At 45.3% G+C, this 22,423-nt stretch overlaps 1 protein-coding gene across 1 annotated transcript in view; it reads left to right on the top strand.

Moving 5' to 3' along the window:
* The first annotated feature begins 13,585 nt into the window (after positions 1 to 13,585).
* The window catches only part of LOC144501796 (sodium-coupled monocarboxylate transporter 1-like), an 89,660-nt gene continuing 80,822 nt past the window's right edge, over positions 13,586 to 22,423 (top strand). Inside the window, exons 1-4 of the mRNA XM_078225815.1 lie at positions 13,586 to 13,810; positions 15,165 to 15,226; positions 17,926 to 18,065; positions 21,464 to 21,529. Coding sequence (XP_078081941.1) covers positions 13,665 to 13,810; positions 15,165 to 15,226; positions 17,926 to 18,065; positions 21,464 to 21,529 — 414 coding nt within the window. The 5' untranslated portion in view covers positions 13,586 to 13,664. The remainder of the gene's footprint in view (positions 13,811 to 15,164; positions 15,227 to 17,925; positions 18,066 to 21,463; positions 21,530 to 22,423) is intronic.

The following is a 22,423-nucleotide window of genomic DNA, read 5'->3' as shown; positions in this document are numbered from 1 at the left end:
TCAGATTTCACACCACAAAAAGTGGACTTTGACCCATCATGTCTGCGCTGGCCATCAAACACCTAACTACTCTAGCCCTATTTTCCAGCACATGTTCCATAGCCTTGTGTGCTATGGCATTTCAAATGCTCATCTAAACACTTCTTAAATGTTTGTGAGGGGTTCCCGCCTTTACCACCCTTTCAGGCAGAGAGTTCCAGATTCCCGCCAACCTCTGGGTGAAAAAGCTTTTCCTTAAATCCCCTCTAAAACTCCTGTCTCTTATCTTAAATCTATGTCCCCTTGGTTTTTGACCACTCTATTAAGTGGAAATGTTCCTTCCTATCTATGTCCCACATAATTCTGTACACCTTAATCAGGTCTCCACTTAGCCTTCTCTGAGGAAAACAACTCCAGTCTACCCAGCCTCATTGTTGAAATGCTCAGCCCAGGCATAGAAACATAGACATAGAAAATAGGTGCAGGAGGAGACCATTTGGCCCTTCGAGCCTGCACCACCATTCAATATGATCATGGCTGATCATGCACTTTCAGTATCTCACTCCCGCTTTCTCTCCATACCCCTTGATCCCTTTAGCCACAGGGTCCACGTCCAGCTCCCTCTTGAACATATCTAACGAACTGGCCCCAACAGCTTTCTGTGGTAGAGAATTCCACAGGTTCACAACTCTCTGAGTGAAGAAGTTCTTCCTCATCTCAGTCCTGAAGGGCTTATCCCTTATTCTTAGGCAACATCCTGGTGAATCTCCTCTGCACCCTCTCTAGTGCAATCACATCCTTTCTATATTGTGGCAAACAGAACTCCACACAGTACTCCAGCTGTGGCCTGACAAGCATTTTATACAGCTCCATAATAATCTGATCTTATATTCTATGCCTTGGCTAATAAAGCCAGATATTCCATATGCCTTCCTAACTACGTTATCTACCTGTCCTACTCCCTTTGGGGAATCTATGGGCATGTACCTCAAGGTCCCTCTGGTCCTCTGTACTTCCCAGTGTCTTGCCGTTCATTGTGTATTCCCTTGCCTTGTTAGTCCTCCCAAAATGCATCACCTCACACCTTTCAGGATTAAATTCTATTTGCCACTGTTCTGCCCATCTGACCAGCCCCTCCAGATCGTCCAGTAATCTAAGGCTTTCTTTCTCACTATTTAGACCACCAATTTTCATGTCATCTGTGAATTTACTGATCATACCTCTGGCTTTCATTTCTAGATCATTAATGTACACTATAAACAGCAAAGGATCCAGCACCGATCACTGCACACCACTGGACACTGGCTTACATCACAAAAATGTTTTAAAGTTTATTTATTAATGCCACACATAGGCTTACATTAACACTGCAATTAAGTTATTGTGAAAAACAACATTCGACCATCACCCTCTGCATCCTGTCACTAAGCCAATTTTGGATCCAATATGCCAAGTTGCCCTGGATCCCATGGGCTCTCACCTTCTTGACTAGTCTTCCATGCAGGACCTTGTCAAAAGCCTTACTGAAGTCCATGTAGACTATGTCAACTGCATTGTCCTAATCTACATGTTGTTGGATACAATGTCCCCTTGACAAAGCCTTGCTGACTATCCTTGATTACTTCTTGCCTCTCCAAGTGGAGATTAATTCTGTCCTCAGAATGTTTTCCAATAGTTTCTCTACTACTGATGTTAGACTCGCTGACCTGGTTAATCACTACTTCCCTTCTTAAATAATGGCAACACATTAGTTGTCTTCCAGTCCTCTGGCACCTTTTCTGTGTAAGAAGTCTCACAACACCAGGGCATATGCCCTGTTTGTGAACTGAAATCCCACTCACCTGACGGAGCAGCGAGCGCTCCGAAAGCTAGTGGCTTTTGCTACCAAATAAACCTGTTGGACTTTAACCTGGTGTTGTGAGACTTCTTACTGTGTTTACCCCAGTCCAACGCCGGCATCTCCACATCATGACCTTTTCTGTGACCAGAAAATATTTGAAAATTACTGTCACACAGCAGCCCAGGATGCATCTCATTTGGGCTGGGGATTTATTCACTTTTAAGCCTGCTAAAACCTCCCCTCTTCCAAAGCTAATTTGTTCAATTATATCACATTCCCACTCCCTGATTTCTATACTTACGTTGTCCTCCATTGTGAACACAGATGCAAAAAACTCAATTTTCACCATTTCTACAGCTATGTATCATCTTCCATTTACTTAAATACCATAAATGGATGCCAACAGGTGCCTCTTCAGTCACCTGGTGGTCCCTGGCATTGTGTGCCAGGCAACATGTGCCTCAGGTCGATGTCCTGGGTAAATAATGAAAGGAAAGGTGAGTGTGGGGAGATGTGAATGGTTACAGCAGAATAACTGAGGTGGAGAAAAGAACAAAACATGTTGCAAAGAGATGGCTCCTGCTGCACAACAAGGTGGTGGGAAAAAAATAGATATGCAACACAGTAGTAATGTTGGCCATCATGAGCAGAGCTGGACCAGTCAAGGAGGACTGGGGTGGGGGTAGGGTGCGGGCCGGCTGGGGCAGGGTGGCGGTCAGCTGGGGCAGGGTGAGGTCGGCCGGAGACAGGGTGCGTGGGGGGTTTTGCTGGCGCAGGGTGGTGGTCAGCTGGGGCAGGGTTGGGCAGGCTGGGACAGGGTGAGGTTGGCTGAGGCAGGGGGTCAGGGCAAGGTTGGCTGGGGCAGGCGGCGGCAGGTTGGGGGCAGGGTGAGGGCAGGGTGGGGTCGACTGGGGCAGGGTCGACTGGAGAGGGTGGGGGTCTGCAGGGGCTGGGTGAGGCGGGGGGGGTCAGGGTGGGGACAGAGTGAGGCAGGTAGGGTCGGGGTGGGGGCAGGGTCAGGGTGAGGTGGGTGGGGGCGGGGTGGGGGCGGGGTGAGATAGGTGGAGGCAGAGTGGTGACAGGGGTTGGGGCAGGGTGGGGACAAGGGTGGGGCAAGGTCAGGGTGAGGAGGGGGTCAGGATGAGATGGGTGGGGCAAGGTGAGGGGGGCGGGGGGGCTCTGCCGAATAGCGCGAGCGGCTGGAATTTAAAAAGGAGCGCGGGTTGCGCTCGCGCCCAACGGTCGCTGCAACCTCGCGCCCCGCGGGGCCTCCCCGCCCCTGGACCGCGCCACGCCGCCCCCCCGCCTCCCGCACTGCCCGGGAACCGCTCGGTGCCGCCATTATTCGGGTACTTATTAAATAATCGAGAGAAATTGTGCAGCAGCGCGCGAGCGGTAGACTAAAAACAGAGGGAAAAGGGGAAGAATGAATAAGAAGCAGCAGCGGAAGGCTGTTCACTTTGTTTATTTCTCTGTTAGATGTTGCCAGACCTGCTGAGTGTTTTCTGTTGGTGTTTCAGACCTGCAGCACCTTCACTCTGTGACAGCGAGGAGTCGGATCACTGACAGAAATTTGATGGAAAAACCAGAAAGAATCAAAGATTCGCGCCAAGACAATACCCAACACCGTTGGTTTGGGACAAACTCATGGGAAAAGCCAGTGAATTAGAAGCAGCGAGTCGGACACAGCCGTTAACATTTCAGCTTGTTGATGAGGGAAAATTGAATCATAGGGAGGAATTTTACGATCTCATCGCGCCCGTTTTGTGGTGGGAGGAAGTAGTAAATTTGGCGTGATGCGACAAGCGAGAATGGCCCGTGTTCACGCCCATTCCCATTTTAACCAAGAAAAAAGATTTGACGCGATTGGGAGCCCATCCAAAACGGGCAAAAAGTCCATTTGCATTTTTTTGCATTCATCACAATGTAAATAGTGAGCTTCACTCCCAATCGTCCCAGCTCACCCGCCTTAACCGCCTCGTTCACTAAAGCTGGATCGGTCAGGAAAACACCTCAAGTATAAAAGTCGCACTCAGGCTTGAGCGGTGAGGGTGAGTGAGGAGGAAAGTCTCTGCTTTCAATCTGATCGGTGCTGCTTAAGAACAACGAACAAAGAACAATACAGCACAGGAACAAGCCCTTCGGCCCTCCAAGCCCGCGCCGCTCCCTGGTCCAAACTAGACCATTCTTTTGTATCCCTCCATTACCACTCCGTTCATGTGGCTATCTAGATAAGTCTTAAACGTTCCCAGTGTGTCCGCCTCCACCACCTTGCCTGGCAGCGCATTCCAGGCCCCCACCACCCTCTGTGTAAAATACATCCTTCTGATATCCATGTTAAACCTCCCCCCCCTCACCTTGAACCTATGACCCCTCGTGAATGTCACCACCGATTTGGGAAAAAGCTTCCCACCGTTCACCCTATCTATGCCTTTCATAATTTTATACACCTCTATTAGGTCACCCCTCATCCTCCGTCTTTCCAGTGAGAACAACCCCAGTTTACCCAATCTCTCCTCATAACTAAGCCCTTCCATACCAGGCAACATCCTGGTAAACCTCCTCTGCACTCTCTCTAAGGTCTCCACTGGCAGTCTGGCTTGGGGGTGGGGGGGTTTTGTGGTGGTCATGTTGTGTTTCGGGTCGGGGGGGGGGGGGGCTGTGAGTGTGTGGGGGGTTGGGGGGCTGCTGTTGTTCACGGGGCCAGCCTCGGACTCTCAGCACGGACCGGGTCAGAGCGCTAACTCTGGGTCCTATCAATGGCAGCAGCAAGCAATGTTGATGGGGGTGGATGGGCTGGAAACTCTCTGAAGTGGCAGTGCTGTAGCTTCAGGACTTGTCACACAGCACAGTCTGTGGCCACTACTGCATGGGTTCTGGGTGTGTGTTCTGGGAGAGTGGTGGTGGGGGGGGGGGGGGGGGGGCTGTGGGTGGTGGGGGGGGGGGGGGGGGGCGGGGGACAGGGGGCGCTGTGTTGCCATTCCGGGAGGTTGTGGGGGTATGGGACTGTGTGTTGCTGGGAGGCTGTTGGGGGGGGGGGTATGGGGAGTGTGTTGGCGGTCTGTGAGGGGGTATGGGGAGTTTGTGTTGCTGCGGGCCTGTTTGGGGGGGGGGATATGAGGAGTGTGTGTTGCTGGGCTGGGGGTGAGCAGAGTTCTTTAACCTCTCCATCTGTCTCTCCCCTTCCCCAAATTCCTCTCCCCCCTTCAGATTCACGAGATGGCTTTTGCAATGCAACCAATTGATCTTGCTGTTCTTTTGGTTGCAGCTGGAGCTAAGCAGGAGGATGAATTGCGGGCAGAGGAGGTCCAGAGCTTACCACTCACAAGGGTGACGGCCGCCGGAGACATGACATGGACGTCTTTCGCTCTGAGGTGGCGGGGTGGGGGGGGGGGGGGGGGGGGGGGGAGCAGGAGAAGGAAGGAGCAGGGACCTGGCAGTTCCATACGTGAGTGTCCTTTGAGCAACTGTCGGACATCGTGTGCCGCTGATGGCTCTTGTTCCGAAAGGAGACAGTGCAACACCCGTGCCATTTCTCGCAAGACCTGGCACCTTGGGGCATGGGGGTGGGGTCACCCACTCTGAATGGCTGTGAAAGAGACGGCTGCCTTAAACATATACGCTACCGGACCCTTTCAGACTGCCAGTGGAGACCTTTGTGGCATTTCCCAATCATCTATCCACAAGTGTGTGAAGGAGGTCACGGATACTCTGTTTGCCCGGGCTGGCCAGTATATTAAATTTGGCCTGGGCAAGGCCCAGCAGGAAGCCCAGGCTGCAGGATTCGCGGCCATCATGGAAATGCCAAATGTGCAGAGAGCTATAGACTGCACCCACATCGCCATCAAGGCCCTGGCGAAGAATGCAGGAAGATTCAAGAATAGAAAGGGCTTCCATTCAATAAATGTGCAGTTGGTGTGTGATCATTAGATGAACATCATGCACGCCTGCGGCAGATAGAAACATCGCCCAGGATTCTCCCAAAAAAGTTCAAAGTGTCGAATTCGCAGGAAAACTGGAGTAAACCATGCTGATTTTTTCAGTGGAAGTTCACACTAGAATCTTCCAGTCTGTGCAATGCAAAGGCCACCAACGTGATTATCATTAGATTTCAGGGGGCGGGACCTATTCCCACCCCGGAGGCATGTGCAGTTTGCCCTGAACTATCAGCTTGCAATTTACTGGCCAGCTTGATCACTGGCCAGCCCGGAACATAGAACATAGAACATTACAGCGCAGTACAGGCCCTTCGGCCCTCGATGTTGTGCCGACCAATGGTACCAATCTAAAGCCCCTCTAATCTACACTATTCCAATGTCATCCATATGTTTATCCAATAACCACTTGAACGCTCTCAACGTTGACGAGTCCACCACTGCTGCAGGCAGGGCATTCCACGCCCTTACTACTCTCTGAGTAAAGAACCTACCTCTAACACCTGTCCTATATCTCTCACCCCTCAATTTAAAGCTATGTCCCCTCGTGCTAGCCAACACCATCCGAGGAAAAAGGCTCTCACTATCCACCCTATCTAATCCTCTGATCATCTTGTATGCCTCTATTAAGTCACCTCTTAACCTTCTCTCTAACGAAAACAACCTCAAGCCCCTCAGCCTTTCCTCATACGATTTTCCCACCATACCAGGCAACACCCTGGTAAATCTCCTCTGCACCCTTTCCAACACTTCCACATCTTTCCTATAATACGGCGACCAGAACTGTACGCAATACTCCAAATGCGGCCGCACCAGAGTTTTGTACAGTTGCAGCATGACCTCCTGGCTCCGAAACTCAATCCCTCTACCAATAAAAGCTAACACACCGTACGCCTTCTTAACAACCCTATCAACCTGGGTGCCGACTTTCAGGGATCTATGCACATGGACACCCAGATCCCTCTGTTCATCCACACTACCAAGTATCTTACCATTAGCCCAGTACTCTGTATTCCTGTTACTCCTTCCAAAGTGAATCACCTCACACTTTTCCGCATTAAACTCCATTTGCCACCTCTCAGCCCAGCTCTGCAGCTTATCTATGTCCCTCTGTAACCTGCCACTTCCCTCCGCACTGTCTACAACTCCACCGACTTTAGTGTCATCCGCAAATTTACTAATCCATCCTTCCATGCCCTCATCCAGGTCATTTATAAAAATGACAAACAGCAGTGGCCCCAAAACAGATCCTTGCGGTACACCACTAGTAACTGAACTCCAGGATGAATATTTCCCATCAACCACCACCCTTTGTTTTCTTACAGCTAGCCAGTTCCTGATCCAAACCACTAAATCACCCTCAATCCCATGTGTCCGTATTTTCTGCAAAAGCTTACCATGGGGAACCTTATCAAACGCTTTCCTGAAATCCATATACACCACATCAACCGCTTTACCCTCATCCACCTCTTTGGTCACCTTCTCAAAGAACTCAATAAGGTTTGTGAGGCACGACCTACCCTTCACAAAACCGTGCTGACTATCCCTAATCAAATTATTCCTTTCTAGGTGATTATAAATCCTATCTCTTATAATCCTTTCCAATACTTTGCCCACAACAAAAGTAAGGCTCACCGGTCTATAATTACCAGGGTTGTCCCTACTCCCCTTCTTGAACAAGGGGACAACATTTGCTATCCTCCAGTCTTCTGGCACTGTTCCTATAGACAATGACGACACAAAGATCAAAGCCGAAGGTTCTGCAATCTCCTCTCTAGCCTCCCAGAGAATCCTAGGATAAATCCCATCTGGTCCAGGGGACGTATCTATTTTTACCCTTTCCAGAATTGCTAACACCTCCTCCTTATAAACATCAATCCCATCCAGTCCAACAGCCTGCATCTCAGTACTCCCCTCAACAACACTGTCCCTCTCCAGTGTGAATACCGACGAAAAATATTCATTTAGTGCCTCTCCTATCTCTTCAGACTCCACGCACAACTTCCCACTCCTGTCCTTGACTGGCCCTAATCTTACCCTAGTCATTCTTTTACTCCTGACATACCTATAGAAAGCTTTAGGGTTTTCCTTGATCCTACCCGCCAAAGACTTCTCATGTCCCCTCCTGGCTCTTCTTAACTCTTTCTTTAGGTCCTTCCTGGTCGATGGAAGGACAAGGAAGATGCAAAGACTCCTTCCAGCATCGCAAGGAACAGTGCTGGTGGAATATTCATAAAATTACATTGGCAATCTTTGCCTAGGTAAGAAGAAAGAGAGACACAATACCAGGGCAAAAGCCTCAGTAGAGAGAAATAAATCAAAAGCATTCCAGAAACAGCAGGAATCAGCAGAGCGAGAAAACGATGCAAGAACAATGGGAGGTCTTATTGCATGGGGTAGGGAGGGGTGGTGGGTAAAAGGTGCAGTGGAGACTGGGTGGAGAGCATTGTGAGAACAACAGGAGTCCTGAGGGGACAGCATGATGAAAGGGTTATGCAGGAAGGCCACTGAGAACAATTCAAAAACTCGAGTGACATCACAAGATAGTAGGTAAGTGATTGGTTGTTTGGGGTCCTCTGAAGTAAGGAATGCATACTTGAAGGAGTTCAACTGGGGAGCAAAGAACAAAGAAAATTACAGTGCAGGAACAGGCCCTTCGGCCCTACAAGCCTGCATCGACCATGCTACCCGACTTAACTAAAACCCCCTATCCTTCCGGGGATCATATTCCTCTAGTAGTAGAAAGGAGTGAGTTGGGAGGGACGGCAATCATCAGGGAGTGAGGTTACTGAGAACTAAAAGTGATGTAAGCACAAGGGTAAAGTTCTAATTGGTGAGTTTTTATATAAGTATGTCTTTAGTTTATGCCTGACAAGTTAACTAATAAATAAGCATATCAGAGGACCTCGGTCCCATGGAGTTGAGAAGTGGGAGATTGAGAAGGCAGTGCTGATAGGTGTTTCTACAGTTAAGGGAGCAGATGATTTCTGTGATGGCAGAAATTAATCCTCTCTCTGTTGCTAGGGTCAAAATGTCACTGAGGGGCTGCAGAACATATGGTTCATATCACTGCCAATGACATAGGTCAAAAGAGGGATGAAATCCTGAAAGCAGATTTTAGGGTGCAAGGAAAGAGACTAGCCAAAGAGAACATCATGGGTAATAAGCTTGACATCCTTCAGGACAAAGCAACCTGCTTGATAGACATCCATCCACAAACGTTCACTCCTTTATCATTGATGCACAGTGGCAGCCGTGTATATCATGTACAAGATTCACTGCAGGAACTCAAGAAATCTCCTGACAGAGCACCTTCAAACTCACAACCACTACCAAGTGTAACAGACAAATGGGAACACCACCATTTGGATGTTCACCTCTAAGCCACTCACCATCCTGACTTGAAAATTTGATTTCACTGTCACTGGGTTCAAAAACCTGAATTTCTCTCCTTAACAGCACTGTGGATGTACCTACACCACATGAACCACAGTGGTTCAAGAAGGCATCTCACCAACACTTTCTCACCAACACCTGGGCAATAAATGCTGGCCCAGACAGTGACATCTACATCTCATGAATGAATAAAAATAAATCTCTGGATTATCCCTTGTGCCACCGACTAGTGTGAATAGAATTATGCAGATAAATGCATAATAACAAGATCTCGGAGCAGGAATAGGCCATCTGGCCCCTTGAGCCTGCTCCACCATTTAATAAGATCATGGCTGATCTTTTCGTGGACTCAGCTCCACTTACCCACCCGCTCACCATAACCCTTAATTCCTTTACTGTTCAAAAATGTATCCTTGTCTTAAAAACATTCAATGAGGTAGCCTCAACTGCTTCACTGGGCAGGGAATTCCACAGATTCACAATCCTTTGGGTGAAAAAATTCCTCCTCCACTCAGTCCTAAATCTGCTCCCCCTTACTTTGAAGCCATGCCCCTAGTTCTGGTTTCACCCGCCAGTGGAAACAATTTCCCTGCTTCTATCTTATCTATTCCAATGGTTGGAGAGGTGGTGCAGTAGGGAGGGCTTTAGCTTCTTAGGACATTGGCACTGGTTCTGGGAAAGGTGCGATTATTCAAACTGGATGGGTTGCACCTTAAAAGAACTAGGACCAATGTCCTGGGGCAATAGGGAGGGTCTAAATTAACTTGGCAATTAGAGTGGAACCAAGATGTAGCATTGGGAAGGACTAACAAGGTGCTCACAAGATTGGGAGAAATAGTTAGCACTCGAGGAAGAAAGTAAGTATTAGGTGGGGTTACACTTGGCTTACAGTGCATGTATGTAAACACACAAAGCATGGTAATTGTGGCTAATGAGCAACAGGTGCAAATAGCCATATGGTAACATGTTGCTACAGTGATAATGGAGACTTGGCTCAAAAATGGCAGGACCGAGGACCAAATATTTCTGGATTCAAAGTGTTCAGGAAAGTTGGGAAAGAAAGAAAGTGTACAAATAGTAGAATAACAATAGTAGGAAATTTGAACGTCACAATATTAATTGGGATAGTCGAAGTGTGAAAGGCTTGGAAAATTGTGAATTCTTAGGGTGCATCCAGGACAGCAGGGGAGCTTTATGAGCCAGCATATAGAAAGTCCTACAAGAGATGGGATCGGGGTGGGGGGGGGGGGGGGGGGGGGGCTGGGGAGGCAAGGATTAATCAAGGATAGTCAGCATTGCATGGTCAGGAGAATTTATATCTTAACAAATTTGAATTTTGCGGAGGTGACTAGGTGTGTAGATTGAGGGCAGTACAGTTAATTTAGTCTACATGAACTTCAGTAAGGCTTTTGCAAAGGTCCTGCATGAGAGCCTGTTACAAGGAATGCCCAAATTGATGGTATACTTGGACAATGTCCTAATTCCAGGTGCATCTTTTGAAGAACATAGTGCAAACCTGGAAGAGGTCCTCAAGAGGTTTAAGGAAGCTGGCATATGTTTAAAATGTACTTTTCAATTTGAGGAGGTTATGTACCTTGGCTTTAAAGTGGATGCAAAGAGGTTGCTTCCCCATGAAGATAAGGGGAAAGTTGTTGAGGGACTGCCGGTGTCTAGGAATGTGACAGAACTGAAGTCTTTCTGAAGAATGGTCAATTACTATGGAAGGTTCCTGCTGAATGTATCTACAATTCTGGCCCCCTACACCAGCTTTTAAAAAGCATCAGCAATGGAAGTGGGGAGATAAATATTAGAAACAATGTGGTTTCATTTACAGAAAATATTTTTCCTTCTTCTCAAACATCTGTGCCCATGCACACACAAATACACTGCTTTAAAAGAATGAAAACTATCCTTAAATGATACTTTGGATCTTGTGTTCTTTAGTTTTTGAAAAATAATGTAACTGAAACTGCTGGAATCTGATGAAAACTTTTTCATCAGTACAGCTGACTAAATTGTACTGATTTATCCTAGAAAATTAGATGCACTGCACATGCTGAGACCTCACAATCCAGATTCAGCTCACAACCTTACTCAGGGTGGGAGAATCTAAAGTTCAAGTACAGGCTTTTGCGAGGGGTTGCCTTCAAATAGATACCATACCGAAACAATTCTCAGACACAAAGCCAGTTCAATTGATAAATGCAATTGTGATATTATACTTTAAAATTTGTAAGTGTTTAGTTTGGATATTGTAATGATTTGATTTGATTTATTATTGTCACTTTTATTAACATACAGTGAAAAGTATTGTTTCTTGCACGCTATACAGACAAAACATAACGTTCATAGAGAAGGAAATGAGAGAGTGCAGAATGTAGTGTTACAGTCATAGCTAGGGTGTAGAGAAAGATCAACTTAATGCAAGGTAATTCCATTCAAAATTCTGACAGCAGCTGGAAAGAAGCTGTTCCTGAGTCGGTTGGTACATGACCTCAGACTTTTGTATCTTTTTCCCAACGGAAGAAGGTGGAAGAGAGAATGTCCGGGGTGCGTGGGGTCCTTAATTATGCTGGCTGCTTTGTCGCGGCAGCGGGAAGTGTAGACCGAGTCAATGGATGGGAGGCTGGTTTGAGTGATGGATTGGGCTACATTCACGACCTTTTGTATTCCCTGCGGTCTTGGGCAGAGCAGGAGCCATACCAAGCTGTGGTACAACCAGAAAGAATGCTTTATATCATGTATCTGTAAATCTGTAAAAGTTGATGAGAGTCGTAGCTGACATGCCAAATTTCCTTAGTCTTCTGAGAAAGTAGAGGCATTGGTGGGCTTTCTTAACTATAGTGTCGGCATGAGGGGACCAGGACAGGTTGTTGGTGATCTGGACACCTAAAAACCTGAAGCTCTCGACCCTTTCTATTACATCCCCGTTGATGTAGACAGGAGCATGTTCTCCTTTACACTTCCTGAAGTCGATGACAATCTCCTTCATTTTGTTGACATTGAGGGAGAGATTATTGTTGTGCACCAGTTCACCAGATTTTCTATCTCATTCATGTACTCTGTCTCGTCATTGTTTGAAATCCGACCCAGTACGGTGGTGTCATCAGCAAATTTGACAATCGAATTGGAGGGGAATTTGGCCACACAGACATAGGTGTACAAGGAGTATAGTCGGGGGCTGAGAATACAACCTTGTGGGGCACTGGTGTTGAGGATGATCGTGGAGGAGGTGTTGTTGCCTATCCTTGCTAATTGTGGTCTGTGAGTTAGGAAGTTCAGGATCCAATCGGAGAGGGAGGTACCGAGGCCCAGGCCATGGAGTTTGAAATGAGTTTTGTGGGAATAATAGTGTTGAAGGCTGAGCTGTAGTCAATAAATAGGAGTCTGACATAGGTGTTCTTGTTGTCTAGGTGTTTCAGGGTTGAGTGCAGAGCCAGGGAGGTGGTGTCTGCTGTGGACCTGTTGCGGCAGTAGGCAAACTGTAGTGGATCCAGGTAGTCCGGGAGGCTGGAACTGATTCGTGCCATGACTAGCATTTCGAAGCACTTCATAATGATGGATGTCAGAGCCACCGGCCGATAGTCATTAAGGCACGCTGCTTGGTTTTTCTTAGATACCGGGATGATGGTCATCTTCAGACAGGGACCTTAGCTTATTGTAAAGAGAGATTGACGATGTCTGTGAATATCCCCACCAGCTGATCCGAGCAGGATCTGAGTACTCATCCAGGTACCCCATCTGGGCCAGTCGCTAATCTTACCGAGGCCAGTTTTCCATCACCATCACCCGTTTATTTAGTGATAGTCACACACCATCCAATGGCTACAGAGTGCAAATAAGTCCCGAGTCTATTGACTGCTGGTCTAAGTGGAGCCAACTGGTTTTAACCACCACCCCCCCACTGCTCCTTCCCTATAGGGCGAGCCTCCTCTTGCCTAATAGGGGAGCTCATACTCAATGAGGTCTACGGGGATTTATTGGTGATCCCCCGTGGCAATCATAACACATGTAAAAATTGTAGTTGCCACAAAAAGAGAAAGGTTTCCGGAAAACCTTTTGAAAGATTTGTAGGGGATAGATAATATACACCACCCAGTGGCCAGAATCTGTAACTTTATAATTACACTGATTTTTCAATACCATGACAAGTGCAGCATTGAATTTCAGTGCCCAGATTAACAATGGAAAGGATGTCCCCATTAGAACACCATCATCACCACTAATAATGAACTAATGATAATTTTCTGAAACCCCTTCAGATGTTTACATGAAGTGCTATAGGATTTCTCAATGTGACATAATTCAGCAATAATATTGAAATTCTACTGTCATGGTCATTCAGTAACCAATTTATGGCGATTAATTATCTTACATGCAGTAAAAGAACAGTCAAGTATGTACGTATCATTAGAAGTGCAGATGTGGACCTTTAGTCTTCTTATCAGATTGCCTCCAGAGTTATTAGACTTAGACTGTTTTTTTGAGGTTTTACTTTTACAAAAGCAGCAGCCATGGCAGCGAATCATGTCTTTCAAGTCTGGGATTATGTTGTTTTTGTTGTTATGCTACTTGTATCTGCTGCAATTGGATTTTATTTTGCTTTTAAACGTGGTAGGACTGGACAAGAAACAACAGAAGAGCTCATGGTAGGAAACCGGTAAGTATATTTGGGCCCACAGTGGCATAGTGGTCAGTACTGCTGCCCCACAGCACCTGGGACCTGGGTTTGATTTCTGGCTTGGGTCACTGTCTGTGTGGAGTTTGCACATTCTCCCCGTGTCTGTGTGGGTTTCCTCCGGGTGTTCCAGTTTCCGTCCACAGTCCAAAGATGTGTGGGTTAGGTGGATTGGCCATTTCTAAATTGCCCCTAAGTGTCAAGGGGACTAGCTAGGGTAAATGCATGGGGTTATGGGATAGGGCGTGGGTGGGATTGTGGTTGGTGCAGACTCGATGGGCCAACTGGCCTCCTTCTGCACTGTAGGATTCTATGATTCTATGAATTCAAAAATTTATCGGACCAAATAAACATTTTGAACCTAGCTTTGTAAAAAAAAATTAAAATGCTGTGTTCATGTTATTAAAAGAATTGGTTTATAGAACATAGAACAGTACAGCACAGAACAGGCCCTTCGGCCCACGATGTTGTGCCGAGCTTTATCTGAAACCAAGATCAAGCTATCCCACTCCCTATCATCCTGGTGTGCTCCATGCGCCTATCCAATAACCGCTTAAATGTTCCTAAAGTGTCTGACTCCACTATCACTGCAGGCAGTCCATTCCACACCCCAACCACTCTCTGCGTAAAGAACCTACCTCTGATATCCTTCCTATATCTCCCACCATGAACCCTATAGTTATGCCCCCTTGTAATAGCTCCATCCACCCGAGGAAATAGTCTTTGAACGTTCACTCTATCTATCCCCTTCATCATTTTATAAACCTCTATTAAGTCTCCCCTCAGCCTCCTCCGCTCCAGAGAGAACAGCCCTAGCTCCCTCAACCTTTCTTCATAAGACCTACCCTCCAAACCAGGCAGCATCCTGGTAAATCTCCTCTGCACTCTTTCCAGCACTTCCACATCCTTCTTATAGTGAGGTGACCAGAACTGCACACAATATTCCAAATGTGGTCTCACCAAGGTCCTGTACAGTTGCAGCATAACCCCACGGCTCTTAAACTCCAACCCCCTGTTAATAAAAGCTAACACACTATAGGCCTTCTTCACAGCTCTACCCACTTGAGTGGCAACGTTTAGAGATCTGTGGATATAGACCCCAAGATCTGTCTGTTCCTCCACAGTCTTCAGAACCCTACCTTTGACCCTGTAATCCACATTTAAATTAGTCCTACCAAAATGAATCACCTCACATTTATCAGGGTTAAACTCCATTTGCCATTTTTCAGCCCAGCTTTGCATCCTATCTATGTCTCTTTGCAGCCTACAACAGCCCTCCACCTCATCCACTACTCCACCAATCTTGGTGTCATCAGCAAATTTATGTTTTTTTCAGACAGATCTCTGCATACCCAATTGCTCTTTCGTTGGCTTCTAGTTTCTTGTCTGCTATAACAGGTTTGTGTTTTTATTATTCTATGAAAGATCTAATCAGTATATAAAATAAAGGTAGTAACAGCATTGTAAATTGATATGCATCATTGAAATTGAAGTTAGCTATACATTTAAGATGATATTCCAAAATATATATTTTGGGTGGCACGGTGGCCCAGTGGTTAGCACTGCTGCCTCACAGCGCCAGGGACCCGGATTCAATTCCGACCTCGGGTCATTGTCTGTGTGGAGTTTGCACATTCTCCCCGTGTCTGCGTGGGTTTCCTCTGGGTGCTCTGGTTTCCTCCCACACTCCAAAGATGTGCAGTTTAGATGGATTGGCCATGGCAAATTGCCCTTTAGTGTCAGGGGGACTAGCAGGGTAAGTATGTGCGGTTATGGGAATATGGCCTGGTTGGGTTAGTGGTCGGTGCATACTCGATGGACCGAATAGCCTCCTTCTGCATTGTAGGAATTCTGTTCTATGTACTCTTAACAGCAAAATGAACTTGAAGTCAGTGCAAAGTACATTACAGTATGAAAATATTATTGGAAAGAGGAGAGGTAACAATTCCTCTAGTCATTAAGTATAGTCACTTCATAAATACCTATCGTCTCTTAACTCTTGTGAGAATTGTGAGAAAGAAAAAGTAGAAAATAGATTTGCACAGCTGTGGACAGGGTGGAAAGGAAGCCTCTGTTCCACTTAGTTGAAGGGTTAGTAATGAGAGGGTATAATTTTAAGGTGAGGGACAGGAGGTTTAGAGGCGTTTTGAGGAAACATACTTCTCCCAAAGGTTAGTGGGAGTCTGGAGTGCACTGTTTGCAAGGATAGTAGAGGTGGTAAATCTCACAACCTTTAAAAAATATGTAGATGAGCACTTGAAATGTCATAACATTCAAGGCTATGGGCCAAGTGCTGGAAAGTGGGATTACTGTAGATTTAGTGTAGTTTTATTGGCGTAGAGTCAATGGATTGAAGGGCCTCTTCTGTACTGTATGACTATGACTCTATAATTAATCAAAACTGTGTATCAAAGTCAAGTTCAAAAGCACAAAGGCTTCATAACAGGTTCTGAAACCGTAAAATCCTGCCTGAGGTCAACAGATCTTTCCATGGTGTGCCCCTTGGCCATTCCGATTCCCATGGTGGGCGGAACGGTAAAATTTGCCCCAATAGCTTGATCTAATAAAGGTATTTTCATTCCCATTCTGCCTGTCCAATCCTTCCATTGTATTGATGTCTTCTTTCAGTATCTGGACTATTTTGAAATCTGCTGATCATTGAGTCCTCTATTCTTTGTGTCACCACCAAATGTCCCATTTGCCCCGGGAAGCCTAAAGGAATTTTTTAAGGCAATAGGAATCTGATCCAACAGATCCTTCTCTAAGAACTGAATACAAGTTAGAACGAGTAACTTATCCTTATGAGACCCGTAATACAGTGGAGCCCCGTTTTAACGCGATGGTTGGGGTCCATAAAATGTGATTGCGAATGCTATCGGGGTCGCGCTAAATCAGGGTCGCGCTAATTCGCTAAACCGGAAATAGTAACAAAAAAGGGTCTGTCGCGCGATCGCGTAATATCCGATTTTGGGCTAAATCAGGGCGCGTAAAATCCACTGTACAACCCAGTATTTTTATGCCAGTACTGATCCAGGGATCCTCAGATACAATTTGGTAAATCTTTCATACTGTTAGCGACCAGATCAGAAACTCCAAGGTATGTTATGAAGTTAGCCTAGACCCCAGCTTTCTTTTGATTTTGGCATTAGGGCAAACATAAAGTCTTTTGCTCCAGATATGATTTGTTGACCCACTAGGAAACTTTTATTAGAACAAACTTAATTTAGCAACACACTTAATACATAATAAAAAGAATTAGCATAACTCTTACCAATTGAAATATTTAAACATGACACGGTATAATTCTTAACAGCTAGCTATCTCTATAGTTCCAATTTAAGCAATATCCCCACAGACATTTTGATTTGATTTGATCTAATTTGATTTATTATTGTCACATGTATTAACATACAGTGAAAAGTATTGTTTCTTGTGTGCTATCCAGACAAAACATACCGTTCACAGAGAAGGAAACGAGAGAGTGCAGAATGTAGTGTTACAGTCATAGCTAGGGTGTAGAGAATGATCAACTTAATGCAAGGTGAGTCCATTCAAAAGTCTGACAGCAGCAGGGAAGAGGCTGTTATTGAGTCGGTTGGTACGTGACCTCAGACTTTTATATCTTTTTCCCGACGGAAGAAGGTGGATGAGAGAATGTCCTTAAAGACATGCATTTTTCTTCAGAATCAGCACAAAAACAAATATGCTCGTGTGTGTTACATCTTCAACCTTTTACACCCCTGTGGACAGACACAGAAACACACCTGTCTTCTGACTCACATGCAGCAGCCTCCAGAGAAAGAGACTAATTTTCTGGCAGATCCCAGTCTCCAAATCAAGCGAGAGAAAGAGGCACACAGAGAGCTTCTTCTCTCTAACGATCCCAAGCAGCAACTGAGCTGATTTCTCGGTGTAAGCCTAGTCCTGCCCAGTCACATGATTTTTCCTGTTAACCTAATCAAGCCCTGCTCTGAAAAAATCCAAGGTGAAAATACTAAAATAACAGAACTGCATTAGCTCAGATTAAAACAAACATTCTAGCAATTAGGACTAATGATTTAATATTAATGTTTAACTGTTTCTAATTATTGTTACAGTTATTGGAAATCCAGCTGAAGTGTACAGCTTTGGGATAATGTTTCTCATGTTTTCCATCACCTGGTTATTGACCATGATAGCCACTTGTTTAATCTACATTCCGCTTTTCTACAGACTAAACATTATCAGCACTTATGAGGTAAGTAAGTGTTCTGTTTCTACTTTCCACTTTCTCCCTATTTTGCTCTTTACTTACTCTATTGAACTCTTGCCTCCTTTCACTGGTATGAAGGAAGATTGGGCATGGGCTCCTCTATGACTCTGATATCCACAGTGAAAGTCCCTTGGTCTGACTTCTATGTTAATTTCTTTGCCTCTACGTTTCCCTATACGATGAACTATTGACTATGGCTAGGATTTTTAAGTTGGTGGGGATTCCCGTCACACCAGGTCCTGAGGGTGCACAAAGTTAAAAGGAGCTTTCTGATGGAGGTTCCCCTCCCCAACCCACCTGCCCAGGTCTGAACCTGGTTATTTTATGGCTTTCCCCATTCCCAATACCCAGGAACGACTCCTGCCAGCCTAAAAATTGAGGCTGGGTGGGAAATGGCCCTTAAAACTCAGTTTGCAGGTGCAGCAGGTGATCAAGAAGGCAAATGGAATGTTGGCCTTTATCGCGAAGGGGATGGAGTATAAAAGCAGGGAGGTCTTGCTGCAATTGTACAAGGTACTGGTGAGGCTGCAACTAGAGTACTGTGTGCAATTTTGGTCCCCTTATTTGCGGAAGGATATATTGGCCTTGGAGGAAGTACAGAGAAGGTTGACCAGGTTGATACCGGAGATGAGGGGGTTAGCTTATGAGGAGAGATTGAGCAGATTGGGCCTGTACTCGTTGGAGTTTAGAAGGCTGAGGGGAGATCTTATAGAGACATATAAGATAATGAAGGGGCTAGACAGGGTAGAGGCAGAGAGATTCTTTCCACTTAGGAAGGAAACAAGAACTAGAGGACACAGCCTCAAAATAAGGGGGAGTCAGTTTAGAACAGAGTTGAGGAGGAACGTCTTCTCTCAGAGGGTAGTGAATCTCTGGAATTCTCTGCCCATTGAAGCAGTGGAGGCTACCTCGTTAAATATGTTTAAGTCACAGGTAGATAGATTTCTGATCAATAAGGGAATTAAGGGTTATGGGGAGCGGGCGGGTAAGTGGAACTAAACCACTATCAGATCAGCCATGATCTTATTGAATGGCGGGGCAGGCTTGAGGGGCTAGATGGCCTACTCCTGCTCCTATTTCTTATGTTCTTATGTTCTTATTAAGTGATCAATAATTGGGCACTTAAGGACCACAATTGGGACAAGGGTGGGCAGTCTATCTGAGGCCTTATCAGCCCCAGAGTAAAATTGCAAAGCAGTTGGGGAGTATGGGAAGACAGTGGGAAGCCCATCTGAAGAACATTACAAATCCACTGGCAGTGGAATGTAACATTCAGGCCTATATGTTAGACCTGCACTTAAATTTTGCATTTGATTCCCCTTGTGCACTAATTCCTTTGCCAGATCAGGAAGACAAATTACCTGTTATTGGCTATATTAGGTCACAATGTTCCTCTACATACCCCCATTTCTCATTTGGACATGTTGAAATTAAGTACAAATTACAAACATGTGTCTTTTAAAATATTTTCTTCAATTTTTGCATAATTTCTAAGCTGGATGCAAGAAATACCTGGAATTCTACAGTGAACAACTGTCCTCTTAACTCCCCAAAGGCAGGGGAAGAAAGGGGAGTGAGTCTTCCAGTGGGAGAAACTGAACAAAGAATTACAAGCACAAAAAGATAGAGAACTAAGGAAGATTGAAGCAGCTAGGGAGAACTTGCCTTTAGCTAATTGAAATGCCGTAGGTAAATCCAATATCTCTAGCTCAGAAACAAAGGCCGGAATTCTCTGGTCGTTCATACCCTGCCTCCGCTGCTAGTGAGGATGGAGAATTTAGCACTCAGCCAAACTCTGTTCGCTGCAGCGGGACCAGAGAATCCCGCCCAAAGTCTTTATTCCTCAAAGTATTCCTGACTAGTGTCCCAGTTTGAAAAGGGAAACCTTCTTCAAAGCCTTGAGAAGCTGGCTGATCAGTTAATGTGGCTGGCAAATCTGAGAAGGTCAGCAAAATCAGGTCAGCTCATAGCAAAAGCCTGTGAGCTCTGCTCTATGCTGTATGCAGACAGCTCTTCAAATTATGAAGCGATAAAGGTCACCATCCCAGGTGCCGACGAATTAATGCCAGTAATTTATCTGGAAATGCAGTCTTGTGTCCAGAGGGTTAAGAGCAGTGCATTGAGACTTGGGAAAATTATGGGAACAAGCAAAATGTTGCTCAGTGGCACATGGTTGAAGAAATCCTAAAACCCCCAGGAGGTGATAGAATGAGTAAGGATTAAAGGAGCAAAAGATAAGCCAGCAGAATTTACAAGTTACAGGCTAGTTTAGAACTCATATAGTTTTAGGCAGCCAAATTTAAAGGCCCTTCACTGGCCTCGAAAAGTAGAAATTAAAAGGACCAAAACAAAACCAGAGGCGAGCAAAAAGGCAGGGATAAAAACAACCAAGGTTGAAAGAAATGCCTCTGAAGCGTGGCTAGCATAAACCTTCTTCCATGATTTAAATATGGACCAAGAGATTTCCCAAGTAGGCAGACTAAAAGTGAGGCAGATAATTCACTTGATCAAAGTGCAGAACGGAGTACATCAGAAACTGGATCGCCACATGAGGAAAGCAGTGTCCCAGAGGACACAGGATAGATTAGGGAGAAACACTTCCCCGAAGTGAAGGAAAACATCACTTGTGAAAACCACAGGGGAAATACAAGTATATTCTGTGCAGAATTGCTCACTAAGAAACCAGATGGTCACGTTCAAAATTTAAATATAACTAAACTCAACAATTCAACTTTCGAATGTGAATATGAATGGATATAAAACCACCTCAATCACCTTAAAATTAGTGTTACCAAGGCATATTGAACACACAAGTATCTATCCCATGCTTTGTGGAAACAGCTATCAAAAGATTAAGGCATGGATGGAGAGAAATGTGTTGAATGTATTCAGGAGGAATTGCTCATTCTGTATGTGGATGGCCCAACTTGACCTCCTTTTGGAAAATAAGGAAGGGCAGGTATCAGTAGTATTAGTGAGGGATCACTTTGGGACCAGTGACCATAAGTCGATTAGTTTTAAGATAGCCATGGAGAATGATAGGTCTGGCCCAAAAGTTAAAATTCTAAATTGGGGCAAGGCCAATTCTGATGGTATTAGACAGGAACTTTCAAAAGATGATTGGGTGGTGAGTGTCTGGAATGAGATGCCAGAGGCAGTAGTAGAGGAGGGTACAATTTTGTCTTTTAAAAAGCATTTAGACAGTTACATGGGTAAGATTGGTATAGAGGGATATGGGGCTAAATGTGGGCAATTGGGACTAGCTCAATGGTAAAAATTGGGCGGCATGGACAAGTTGGGCCGAAAGGCCTGTTTCCATGCTGTAAATCTCTATGACTCTATAAAGTTGAAAGTAAATTAGAACTGTTGTGTTTTCTCCTCAGTATCTTAATAGAAGATTTGGACAATTAGTGAGATATCAAGTTGTTTGTTGCTTCTTGATGTACATGGTAAGTTCAAAGGTAAACTTAAATACCTTTCACATTACTTGTGATTGTCATAATAGATATTAGTAGTTTCCTTACAATTTTGTGTTATGCTGAGGAAGAGATTTCCAAGCTACACTGGTCATTTCTTTGGTTGCTGTGGATTTTAAGACAGAAACTAGAGATTGGGAGTAAAGTGCAGCTACTCAGAGTGGCAGAGAGTGAAAAGCACAAGGACAGTGCTGGGACCACTGCTGTTCACAACCTACATTAACGATTCGGACTTCAGAACCAAAAACACAATTTCTAAATTTGTGGATGACTCCATATTGGGGGTGGGTGTGAGGGGTCGCGGTGGTAGGCAATGCTGAGGCACAATTTAACAAATTACAGGAGGACATTAATACACTTTCAGTTTGGGAAATAATTGGCAAATATCTTCAACATGGAAAGATGTGAGGTAGTACATTTTGGTGGGAAGAATAGGGTGGTTATGTATTACTTGGAAGGTGAGAGTCCAGATACATTAGGGCTCTTGCAGGTCAAATACACCATTGATTGTTGTGCCACAGGTTAGCAGGACCATTAAAAAAGCAAACCCAGCACGAGGGTTTATTTCTCAGGAGCGAGAACTGAAAAATTGGGAAGCTGTGCTAAACCTGTTTTGAACCTTGATTGGTTGAGAGAACCTTGAGAGTATTGCATGCAGTTGTGTTCGCCATTTTTGTTTCAGTGCCCTCTCCATAGATTATCATCTTGATGTGGAAAACTTGTGCACTCTGATCCCTTGAACGATGGTGGTGCCATCTGCTAGGGCTGTCTGCAATAGGATCTTGGATGCACTGCCAGAATTTCCCAAATGTATAAATGAAAGACTCGTGACGCTTCACCTACAGCTCAGCTATAATCAAGATGCTG

This window comes from Mustelus asterias, chromosome 12, assembly GCF_964213995.1.
Source record: "Mustelus asterias chromosome 12, sMusAst1.hap1.1, whole genome shotgun sequence".
Classification (NCBI taxonomy): Eukaryota; Metazoa; Chordata; class Chondrichthyes; order Carcharhiniformes; family Triakidae; genus Mustelus; species Mustelus asterias.
This window is presented reverse-complemented; position numbering and strand designations above follow the sequence as displayed.